This window comes from Tursiops truncatus, chromosome 4, assembly GCF_011762595.2.
Source record: "Tursiops truncatus isolate mTurTru1 chromosome 4, mTurTru1.mat.Y, whole genome shotgun sequence".
NCBI lineage: Eukaryota > Metazoa > Chordata > Mammalia > Artiodactyla > Delphinidae > Tursiops > Tursiops truncatus.
The window spans coordinates 96189792-96202395 of record NC_047037.1 but is presented as its reverse complement, the minus strand read 5'-3'; the positions used below and the strand labels follow the sequence as shown (position 1 = coordinate 96202395).

At 39.0% G+C, this 12604-nt stretch overlaps 1 protein-coding gene across 4 annotated transcripts in view; it reads left to right on the top strand.

Annotated features, from left to right (window-relative positions):
* TMEM45A (transmembrane protein 45A) overlaps positions 1–12604 on the top strand; it is a 101552-nt gene that overhangs the window by 80718 nt on the left and 8230 nt on the right. For all 4 annotated transcript variants that reach the window (XM_073804334.1, XM_033855896.2, XM_033855895.2 and 1 more), the window contains one exon: positions 6587–6732. In XM_073804334.1, the coding sequence (XP_073660435.1) occupies positions 6587–6732 (146 nt within the window). The remainder of the gene's footprint in view (positions 1–6586; positions 6733–12604) is intronic.

Here is a 12604-nt window from a genome sequence, read left to right as displayed (position 1 = left end):
TTTTTCATTTATTTCTGATCTGATTTTTTATGATTTCTTTCCTCTGCTAACTTTGGGGTTTTTTTGTTCTTCTTTCACTAATTGCTTTAAGTGCAAGGTTAGGTTGTTTATTCGAGGTGTTTCCTATTTCTTAAGGTAGGATTGTATTGCTATAAACTTCCCTCTTAGAACTGCTTTGCTGCATCCCATAGATTTTGGGTTGTTGTGTCTCCATTGTCATTTGTTTCTAGGTATTTTTTAATTTCCTTTTAGATTTCTTCAGTGATCACTTCATTATTAAGTAGTGTATTGTTTAGCCTCCATGTGTTTGTATTTTTTTACAGATATTTTACTGTAATTGATATCTAGTCTCACAGCGTTGTGGTCAGAAAAGATACTTTATACAATTTCAATTTTCTTAAATTTACCAAGGCTTGATTTGTGACCCAAGATATGATCTATCCTGGAGAATGTTCCATGAGCACTTGAGAAAGTGTGTATTCTGTTGTATTTGGATGGAATGTCCTATAATATCAATTAAGTCCATCTTGTGTAATGCATCATTTAAAGCTTGTGTTTCCTTATTTATTTTCATTTTGGATGATCTGTCCATTGGTCAAAGTGGGGTGTTAGCGTCCCCTACTATGAATGTGTTACTGTCGATTTCCCCTTTTATGGCTGTTAGTATTTGCCTTATGCACTGAGGTGTTCCTATGTGATGCGTAAATATTTACAATCTTTATATCTTCTTCTTGGATTGATCTCTTGATCTTTATGTAGTGTCCTTCTTTGTCTCTTCTAGTAGTCTTTATTTTAAAGTCTATTTTGTCTGATATGAGAATTGTTACTCCAGCTTCTTTTGGTTTACATTTGCATGAAATATCTTTTTCCATCCCCTTACTTTCAGTCTGTGTTTGTCTCTAGGTCTGAAGTGGGTCTCTTGTAGGCAGCATATATATGGGTCTTGTTTTTGTATCCATTCAGCCAGTCTGTGCCTTTTGGTGGGAGCATTTAGTCCATTTACATTTAAGGTAATTATCGATATGTATGTTCCTATTCCCATTTTCTTAATTGTTTTGGGTTTGTTATTGTAGGTCTTTTCCTTCTCTTGTTTTGCTTGCCTAGAGAAGTTCCTTTAGCAGTTGTTGTAAAGCTGTTTTGGTAGTGCTGAACTCTCTCAGCTTTTGCTTGTCTGTAAAGGTTTTAATTTCTCCATCAAATCTGAATGAGATCCTTGCTGGGTAGAGTAATATTTGTTGCAGGTTTTTCTCCTTCATCACTTTAAGTATGTCCTGCCAGTCCCTTCTGGCTTGCAGAGTTTCTGCTGAAAGATCAGCTGTTAACCTTATGGGGATTCCCTTATGTGTTATTTGTTGTTTTTCCCTTGCTGTTTTTAATATGTTTTCTTTGTATTTAATTTTTGAAAGTTTGATTAATATGTGTCCTAGGGTATTTCTCCTTGGATTTATCCTGTATGGGACTCTCTGTGCTTCCTGGACTTCATTAACTATTTCCTTTCCCATATTAGGGAAGTTTCCAACTATAATCCTTCAAATATTTTCTCAGTCCCTTTCTTTTTCTCTTCTTCTTCTGAAACCCCTATAATTCGAATGTTGGTGTGTTTATTGTTGTCCCAGAGGTCTCTGAGACTGTCCTCAGTTCTTTGCATTCTTTTTTCTTTATTCTGCTCTGCAGTAGTTATTTCCACTATTTTATCTTCCACGTCACTTATCTGTTCTTCTGTCTCAGTTATTCTGCTATTGATCCCATCTAGAGTATTTTTAATTTCATTTATTGTGTTGTTCATCATTGTTTGTTTCATCTTTAGTTCTTCTAGGTCCTTGTTAGATGTTTCTTGCATTTTGTCTATTCTATTTCCAAGATTTTGGATCATCTTTACTATCATTATTCTGAATTCTTTTTCAGGTAGACTGCCTATTTCCTCTTCATTTGTTAGGTCTGGTGGGTTTTTATCTTGCTCCTTAATCTGCTGTGTGTTTTTCTGTCTTCTCTCTTGCTTAACTTACTGTGTCTGGGATCTCCATTTTGCAGGCTGCAGTTTCATAGTTCCCATTGTTTTTGCTGTCTGTCCCCAGTGGCTAAGGTGGTTCAGTTGGTTGTGTAGGCTTCCTGGTGGAGGGGACTAGTGCCTGTGTTCTGGTGGGTGAGGCTGGATCTTGTCTTTCTGATGGGCAGGTTCACGCCTGGTGGTGTGTTTTGGGGTGTCTGTGGACTTATTATGATTTTAGGCAGCCTCTCTGCTAATGGGTGGGGTTGTTTTCCTGTCTTGCTAGTTTTTTGGCATAGGGTGTTCAGCATTGTAGCTTGCTGGTAGTTGAGTGAAGCTGGGTGCTGGTGTTGAGATGGAGATCTCTGGGAGATTTTCACCGTTTGATATTATGTGCAGCTGGGAGGTCTCCTGTGGAGCAGTGTCCTGAAGTTGGCTCTCCCACCTCAGAGGCACAGCACTGACTCCTGGCTGCAGCACCAAGAGCCTTTCATCCACACAGCTCAGAATAAAATGGAGAAAAATTAGAAAGAAAGAATTAGTAGAAGTAGAAAAAAAGAAAGAAAAATGAGGGAGGGAGGGAGGGAGGGAGGAAGGGAAGGAAGGAAAAAAAGAAAGAAAGAAGGTAAAGTAAAATAAAATACAGTATGTTAAAATATAATAACATTATTAAAATAAAAAAATAATTATTAAGAAAAAACGATTAAAAAAAAAAAAGGACTGATAGAACCCTAGGACAAATGGTGGAAGCAAAGCTATACAGACAAAATCTCACACAGAAGCATACACATACACACTCACAAAAAGAGGAAAAGGGGAAAAAATAATAAATCTTGCTCTCAAAGTCCCCTCCTCAATTTGGGATGATTCGTTGTCTATTCAGGTATTCCACAGATGCAGGGTATATCAAGTTGATTGTGGAGATTTAATCCGCTGTTTCTGAGGCCGCTGGGAGAGATTTCCCTTTCTCTTCTGTGTTCTCACAGCTCCCAGGCCCTCAGCTTTGGATTTGGCCTCGCCTCTGCGTGTACGTAGCTGGATGGCGTCTGTTTTTTGCTCAGACAGGACGGGGTTAAAGGAGCCGCTGCTTCCGGGACTGTGGCTCACTCAGGCCGGGGGGGGGGGGGGGGGGGGGGGAGGGGATCGAGGGTCACGGAATGTGGGGCAAGCCTGCGGCGGTAGAGGCCAGCATGACGTTGCACCAGCCTGAGTCACGCCGTGGGTTATCCTGGGGAAGTTGTCCCTGGATCCTGGGGCCCTGGCAGTGGTGGGCTGCACAGGCTCCCCGGAAGGGGGGGTGTGGTTAGTGACCTGTGCTCGCACACAGGCTTCTTGGTGGCGGCAGCAGCAGCAGCCTTAGCTTCTCTGGGGTCCGTGCTTTTAGCCGCGGCTTGCGCCCGTCTCTGGAGCTCCGTTAAGCAGGGTTCTTAATCCCCTCTCCTTGCGCACCAGGAAACAAAGAGGGAAGAAAAAGTCTCTTGCCTCTTCGGCAGGTCCAGACTTTTCCCCGGACTCCCTCCCGACCAGCCGTGGCGCACTAACCCCCTTCAGTCTGTGTTCCCACTGCCAACCTCAGTCCTTTCCCAGCGCTCCAACCGAAGCCCAGGCCTCAGCTCCCAGCCCCGCCCGCCCTGGCGGGTGAGCAGACAAGCCTCTCGGGCTGGTGAGTGCCGTTCGGCCCTGATCCTCTGTGCGGGAATCTCCCCCCTTTGCCCCCCGCACCCCTGTTGCTGTGCTCTCCTCCGCGGCTCTGAAGCTTTCCCCCTCCGCCACCCGCTGTCTCCGCCCGCGAAGGGGCTTCCTAGTGTGTGGAAACCGTTACTCCTTCACAGCTCCCTCCCTCTGGTGCAGGTCCCGTCCCTATTCTTATGTCTCTGTTTCTTCTTTTTTCTTTTGCCCTACCCAGGTACGTGGGGGATTTCTTGTCTTTTGGGAGGTCTGAGGTCTTCTGCCAGCGTTCAGTGGGTGTTCTGTAGGAGTTGTTCCACGTGTAGATGTATTTCTGGAGTATCTGTGGGGAGAAAGGTGATCTCCACGCCTTACTCTTCCGCCATCTTCCCGGAAACCTCTGAGCTTTGTTTTTCTTTCTTTCTTTATTTTTGGCTGTGTCAGGTCTTCGTTGCTGCGCACGGGCTTTCTGTAGTTGCGGTGAGCAGGGGCTACTCTTCGTTGTGGTGTGTGGACTTCTCATTGCGGTGGCTTCTCTTGTTGTGGAGCACGGGCTCTAGGCACAAGGGCTTCAGTAGTTATGCCATACGGGCTCAGTAGTTGTCGCATGCAGGCTCTACAGCGCAGGCTCAGTAGTTATGGCACACGGGCTTAGTTCCTTCGTGGCATGTGCGATCTTACTGGACCAGGGCTCGAACCCGTGTCCCCCGCATTGGCAGGCGGATTCTTAACCACTGTGCCACCAGGGAAGCCCCACCAAAGCTTTTAATTTTGATGTGTTTTTGGTGTCATGTATACAAAATCAGCACTAAATCCCAGGTCATGAAGGTTTTTCCTTAGTTTTCTTCTAAGAGTTAGGATTTTAGTTCTCATGTTTAGGTTTTTGATCCATTTTGCATTAATTTTTGAATGTGGTGTAATGTAGGAGTCCAAATTCTTTTTTTTTTTTTTTTTTGCATGTGTATATCCAGTTTCCCCAGTACCATTTGTTGAAGAGACTTTTGTTTCCCCATTGAATGGCCTTGGCACTCTTTTCAAAAACCAATTTACTACAGGTGTATGGGCTTATTTCTGGACTCTCAATTCTATTTAATTGATCTGTATGTCTACCATTATGTTAGTACCACAATGTTTTGATTGCTGTAGTGTTTGTAGTAAGTTTTGAAATCAGTAAGTGTAAGTCTTACAACTTTGCTTTTCTTTTTCAAGGTTGTTTGGACTATTCTGGGTCCCTTGTAATTCTATATAAATTTTAGTATCAGCTTTCTATTTCTGCAAAAAAGACTACTGGGATTTTGATAGGGATCATACTGAATCTGTAGATTGCTTTGGGTGTTATTGCCATCTCTCTCTCTCTCTCTCTTTTTTTTAACGTGCCTATGAAAAAGGAATTTTTAAAAACTTTTATTATGGTAAATCTTAAATATATACAAAAGTAGTGATATTTATCAATTTATCATCCAGTGTATTGGTCAGGGTTCTCCAGAGAAACAGAACCAAATATATACTATATATATTTTATATAATATATAATTGTATCTATATCTGTAATATATCTATATCTATAGAGAGAGGAAAGAGAGAGAGAGATTTTTTTTGAGGAATTGGTTCCCATAATTGTGGAGGCTGAGAAGTCCCATGATCTGCCACCTGCATTCTACAGACCCAGGAAAGCTGGTGCTGTAGATCCAGTCTTGAAAGCGGAGAGCTGAGGGTACAAGTTCTAGTTTGAGGCAGGAGAAGACCAAAGTTCCAGCTCAGTGGTGAGGCAGAGCCAATTCTCCCTCTCTCTGCTTTTTGCTCTCTTCAGCCCTCAATGGATTGTATGATGCCCACACGCACTGTGGAGGAGGATCTGCTTTACTTAGATTTTTACAGATTCAAGTGCTAATCTCATCTGGAAATACCCTCACAAACACAGCCCAAAATCATGTTTAACCAAGTATCTGTACGTCATATGACCCAGTCAAGTTGACATGTGAAATTAACCATCACATTTAACACTTTTCAACATGCCCGATCTTGTTAGATCTAGAGGTTTGATCAGATTCATGTTCTGTTTTTTTATTGCCATCTTAACAATATTAACTGCTCCAGTTCATGAACATGAGATATACTTCCAGTTATTTAGATCTTCTTTGATCACTTTCAACAATGTTTTGTAGTTTGCAAGGTACAAGTCTTGAACCTCCTTGATTAAATTTATTCCTAAGTATTTCATTCTTTTCAATGCTATTGTAAGTGGAATTGTTTTCCTACCTTAATTTTTTTGATTGTTCATTGCATGTTTTATGTGTTGATTTTGTATCCTGCAAGTATGCTAAATTAATTTATTAGCTCTAATAGTTTTTTTGTAGATTCTTAGAATTTTCTGTATATATAAGATCATGTCATTTGTGAATATAGTTTTACTTCTTCCTTTGCAATCTGGATGCTCTTTGTCTGTTTTTCTTAGCTAATTGCTCTGGCTAGAATTTCTAGTACAACGTTGAATGGAATTTGTAAAATAAGACACCCTTGTCTTGTTCCTGATCTTAGGAGACAAGCTTTCAGTCTTTATCATTGAACATAATGTTACCCATGGGCTTTATTTTAAAACCTTTTTTTTAAACTCTGATTTTGAAATAACGGAGTTAAACTGCACAGCTTAGAAACCTAACACATCATCTGGAAGTCCACCAATCCCCAGAGATGATTCCTATTCATATTTTGAAAATTGATCTGTAAATATCCTTAACATTTTTTCCAAAAATATGATCGAGTAGATACTGTCTATATTACTAAAACAGGCAGCAGATATCTTATCTGTAGCATCTCAGGTAATGGGAGTTATCTGTTACCATTAATCTTGAAATGAAACATTTTGAAATGTACCATCTTTGGGAATATGGCTGGTATTTTTTAATGTGTGTTCTTTGTTTTAAATTACAGATTGGGTTTGTCCTTTATCCCCCCAGTGGAGGTCCTGCATGGGATTCAGTGGATCATGACAACGTTATGTTTCTCACCATATGCTTTTGTTGGCATTATGCAATAGCCATTATCATCATTGGAGCAATTTACGCCTTTGTCACCTGGTAAGTTAGTGATTCTTGTTCATGGAAGTTCTATTTTTTGGTATATGATCATCAAGGCTTGATATTACCAAACTTTAAGTTCAAAGAGGTATTTCATTCCTTAGCATTCCACAAAACAGGGTAATATAGCAGAAAATTATCTGCAAACACAAACATTTCCAATAAAAAGAATAAATGCTGGTTTTAGGGGCAGGACAGGAATAAAGACGCAGACATAGAGAATGGACTTGAGGACATGGGGAGGGGGAAGGGTAAGCTGGGGCAAAGTGAGGGAGTAACAGTGACATATACACACTACCAAATGTAAAGCAGATAGCTAGAGCGAAGCAGCTGCATAGCACAGGGAGATCAGCTCAGTGCTTTGTGACCATCTAGAGGGGTGGGGTAGGGAGTGTGGGAGGAAGATGCAAGAGGGAGGGGATATGGGGATATCTGTATATGTATAGCTGATTCACTTTGTTATACAGCAGAAACTAATACAACATTGTAAAGCAATTATACTCGAATAAAGATGTTAAAAAAAAGAAAATAAAAAATAGAACAAATGAGAAAACTAAAAAAAAAAAAAAAGAATAAATGCTGGTTTAAAGTTGGAATAGCTAAAAAGTGTCTCTGCTGTGCTCCTAACCTATGCATTACCCTTCAGCACACTCTTCTGTTCCTCCATGTCTTTGCATATGCTGTTTTCTTATCCAAATGGTCCTCCCCACACCTGCAGTGAGCCCTCCATTTGCCCATGTTTACATCAGTTATAGCACTTCCCAAGCTTGGTGTCATTTTTGACCAACATGTATGTCTCCCATTAAATTTGAGTATCTGGTTACTTTGACATTTCCTGTAATATTTCTAACAGTAAGATTCAGTTGAACTGTACATATTTTTACAAGGACTTTGATACAATGTTTCAGGATGGGTGAGGAGCGATATAACAGATTACTAAGAATCCATGTTCCTAGCTCTGCTGCTTGTCAGCTGTATGACTTTGGGTAAACTATTTAACCACATTAAATATCAGTTTTGTCATTTACAAAATGGAGATAATAATAGTACCTAAATGAGATCATGTATTTAAACTGCCTACAACATAATAGGAGCTCAAGGAAGATTCTTCTTGTGTTTGTTTGTTGGTTTTTTTTTTTTTCAGTTTCCTGTGATAGATTTCTTTTTAAATTGAAGTGCAATTGACATACAACATTATACTAGTTTTAGGTGTACAACATAATGATTCAACTTTTGTATACATTGCAAAATGACCGCCACAATAAGTCTAGTTATACCATCTGTTACCATACAAAGTTACAAAAATTTTTTCCTGTGATGAGAACTTTCAAGATTTACTTTATTAGCAACTTTCAAATCTGCAATACAATATTACTGATTATAGTCACCATGCTGTATATAATATCCCCATGACTTTTTAATTTTATTTATTTTTCTCATTTTTTAAAGAAACTTTTAATTTTATATTGGAGTACAGTTGATTAACAATGTTGTATTAGTTTCAGGTGTACAACAAAGTGATTCAGTTATACATATACATGTGTCTATTCTTTTTCAAATTCTTTTTGCATTTAGTTTGTTACAGGATATTGAGCAGAGTTCCCTCTGCTATACAGTAGGTCCTTGTTGGTTATCCATTTTAAATATAGTGGTGTGTACATGTCAATCCCAAGCTCCCTAAATATCTCTCCCTCCTACCCTTCCCCTCTGGTAACCATAAGTTCATTCTCTAAGTCTGTGAGTCTGCTTCTGATTTGTATATAAGTTCATTTGTATCATTTTTTAGATTTTGCAGAGAAGCAGTCATATGATATTTCTCTTTCTCTATCTGACTTACTTCACTCAGTATGACAATCTATAAGTCCACCCATGTTACTGCAAATGGCATTATTTCATTCTTTTTAATGGCTGAGTAATATTCCATTGTATATATGTCCACATCTTCTTTATCCATTCTTTTGTCGATGGACATTTAGGTTGCTTCCATGTCTTGGCTATTGTAAACAGTGCTGCAATGAACATTGGGGTGCATGTATTCTTTCAAACCATGTATTTCTCTGGGTGTATGCCCAGGAGTGGGATTGCAGAATCATATGGTAGCTCTATTTTTAGTTTTTTAAGGAACCTCTATACTGTTCTCCATAGTGGCTGCACCAGTTTACATTCCCACCAACAGTATAGGACGGTTCCCTTCTCTCCACACACTCTCCAGCATGTACTGTTTGTGGATTTTTTGATGATAGCCATTCTGACTGGTGTGAGGTAATATGATCATCTCAATATTTGCAGAAAAAGCTTTTGACAAAATTCAACACCCATTTATGATAAAAACTGTCCAGAAAGTGGGCATAGAGGGAACATACCTCAACATAATAAAGGCCATATATGACAAACCTACAGCTAACATCATACTCAATGGTGAAAAGCTAAAAACATTTCCTCTAAGATCAGGAACAAGACAAGGATGTTCACTCTTGTCACTTTTATTCAACATAGTTTTGGAAGTCCTAGCTATAGCAATCAGAGAATAAAAAGAAATAAAAGGAATCCAAATGGGAAAAGAAGTTAAACTGTCACTGTTTGCAGATGACATGTTACTATACATAGAAAATCCTAAAGATGCTACCAGAAAACTACTAGAGCTCATCAACGAATTTGGTAAAGTTGCAGGTTACAAAATTAATACACAGAAATCTGTTGTATTTCTATACACTAACAACAAAACATCAGAAAGAGAAATTCAAGAAACAACCCCATTTACCATCACATCAAAAAGAATAAAATACCTAGGAATAACCACACCTAAGGAGACAAAAGACCTGTGCTCTGAAAACTATAAGACTTATTTATTTTATAACTGGAGGTTTGTACCTCTTGATCCCCTTCACCCATTTTTGCCCACCTCCCCCTATTCTGGCAACCATCAATCTGTTCCCTGTATCTATGTGTTTTGTTTTGTTTGTTCATTTGTTTGTTAGATCTCACAGGTAAGTGAAATCATATGGTATTTGTCTTTCTCTATCTGCCTTATTTCACTTAATGTAATACCCTCAATGTCCATTTCATTCTTTTTTATGGCTGAGTAGTATTCCATTATGTACATATAAATATAAAATATTTATATTTTATATATATATATAAACATATATATAAAAACATTTCCTTTATCCATTCAACCATTGATAGACCCTTAAATTGTTTCCATATGCTGGTTATTATAAATATGCTGCAGTGAACCTAGGGGTGCCTTTATCTTTTTGAATTAGTGTTTTCATTTTCTTCAGATAAATACCCAGAAGTGGAATTGCTGGCTTATATGGTAGTTCTATTTTTAATTTTCTCTTTTTTTTTTTTTTTTTTGCGGTATGTGGGCCTCTCACTGTTGTGGCCTCTCCCGTTGCAGAGCACAGGCTCTGGACGCGCAGGCTCAGTGGCCATGGCTCATGGGCCTAGCCGCTCCGCGGCATGTGGGATCTTCCTGGACTGGGGCACAAACCCATGTCCCCTGCATTGGCAGGCAGACTCTCAACCACTGTGCCACCAGGGATGCCCTATTTTTAATTTTTTGAGGAAGCTCCATGCTGTTTTCCACAGTGGCTGTACCAATTTACATTTCCACCAACAGTGCATGAGGGTTCTCTTTTCTTCATATCCTGGCCAACACTTGCTATTTCTTATCCTTTTGATAATAGCCATTCTGCAGGTATGAGGTGATATCTCACTGGTGTTTTGGTTTGAACTTCCCTAATGATTAGTGATATTGAACATTGTTTCATGTGCCTTTTAGTTATCTGTACGTCTTCTTTGGAAAAATGTCTATTCAAATTCTCTGCCTATTTTTATTTTGTTTTATTTATTTTTAACATCTTTATTGGAGTATAATTACTTTACAGTGGTGTGTTAGTGTCTGCTTTATAACAAAGTGAATCAGTTATATATATACATATGTTCCTATATCTCTTCCCTCTTGCGTCTCCCTCCCTCCCCCACCCTCCTTATCCCACCCCTCTAGGTGGTCACAAAGCACTGAGCTGATCTCCCTGTGCCATGCAGCTGCTTCCCACTAGCTAGCTAGTTTACGTTTGGTAGTGTATATATGTCCATGCCACTCTCTCACTTTGTCACAGCTTATCCTTCCCCCTCCCCATATCCTCAAGTCCATTCTCTAGTAGGTCTGTGTCTTTATTCCCGTCTTACCCCTAGGTTCTTCATGACCCTTTTTTTTTTCCCTTAGATTCCATATATATGTGTTAGCATATGGTATTTGTTTTTCTCTTTCTGACTTACTTCATTCTGTATGACAGCCTCTAGGTCCATCCACCTCACTACAAATAACTCAATTTCATTTCTTTTTATGGCTGAGTAATATTCCATTGTATATATGTGCCACATCTTCTTTATCCATTCATCTGATGATGGACATTTAGGTTGCTTCCATGTCCTGGCTATTGTAAATAGAGCTGCAATGAACATTTTGGTACATGACTGTTTTTGAATTATGGTTTTCTCAGGGTATATGCCCAGTAGTGGGATTGCTGGGTCATATGGTAGTTCTATTTGTAGTTTTTTAAGGAACCTTCATACTGTTCTCCATAGTGGCTATATCAATTTACATTCCCCCCAACAGTTCAAGAGTGTTCCCTTTTCTCCACACCCTCTCCAGCATTTATTGTTTCTAGATTTTTTGATCATGGCCATTCTGACTGGTGTGACATGCTATCTCATTGTAGTTTTGATTTGCATTTCTCTAATGATTAATGATGTTGAGCATTCTTTCACGTGTTTGTTGGCAATCTGTATATCTTCTTTGGAGAAATGTCTATTTAGGTCTTCTGCCCATTTTTGGATTGGGTTGTTTGTTTTTTTGTTATTGAGCTGCATGAGCTGCTTGTACATTTTGGAGATTAATCCTTTGTCAGTTGCTTCATTTGCAAATATTTTCTCCCATTCTGAGGTTGTCTTTTCGTCTTGTTCATGGTTTCCTTTGCTGTGCAAAAGCTTTGAAGTTTCATTAGGTCCCATTTGTTTATTTTTGTTTTTATTTCCATTTCTCTAGGAGGTGGGTCAAAAAGGATCTTGCTGTGATTTATGTCATAGAGTGTCCTGCCTATGTTTTCCTCTAAGAGTTTGATAGTTTCTGGCCTTACATTTAGGTCTTTAATCCATTTTGAGCTTATTTTTGTGTATGGTGTTAGGGAGTGATCTAATCTCATGCTTTCACATATACCTGTCCAGTTTTCCCAGCACCACTTACTGAAGAGGCTGTCCTTTCTCCACTGTACATTCCTGTCTCCTTTATCAAAGATAAGGTGACCATATGTGTGTGGGTTTATCTCTGGGCTTTCTATCCTGTTCCATTGATCTATCTTTCTGTTTTTGTGCCAGTCCCATACTGTCTTGATTACTGTAGCTTTGTAGTATAGTATGAAGTCAGGGAGCCTGATTCCTCCAGCTCCATTTTTCGTTCTCAAGATTGCTTTGGCTATTTGGGGTCTTTTGTGTTTCCATACAAATTGTGAATTTTTTTGTTCTGGTTCTGTGAAAAATGCCAGTGGTAGTTTGATAGGGATTGCATTGAATCTGTAGATTGCTTTGGGTAGTAGAGTCATTTCACAACGTTGATTCTTTCAATCCAAGAACATGGTATATCTCTCCATCTATTTGTATCATCTTTAATGTCTTTCATCAGTGTCTTATAATTTTCTGCATACAGGTCTTTTGTCTCCTTAGGTAGGTTTATTCCTAGATATTTTATTCTTTTCGTCGCAATGGTAAATGGGAGTGTTTTCTTGATTTCACTTTCAGATTTTTCATCATTAGTGTATAGGAATGCCGGAGATTTCTGTGCATTAATTTTGTATCCTGCTACTTT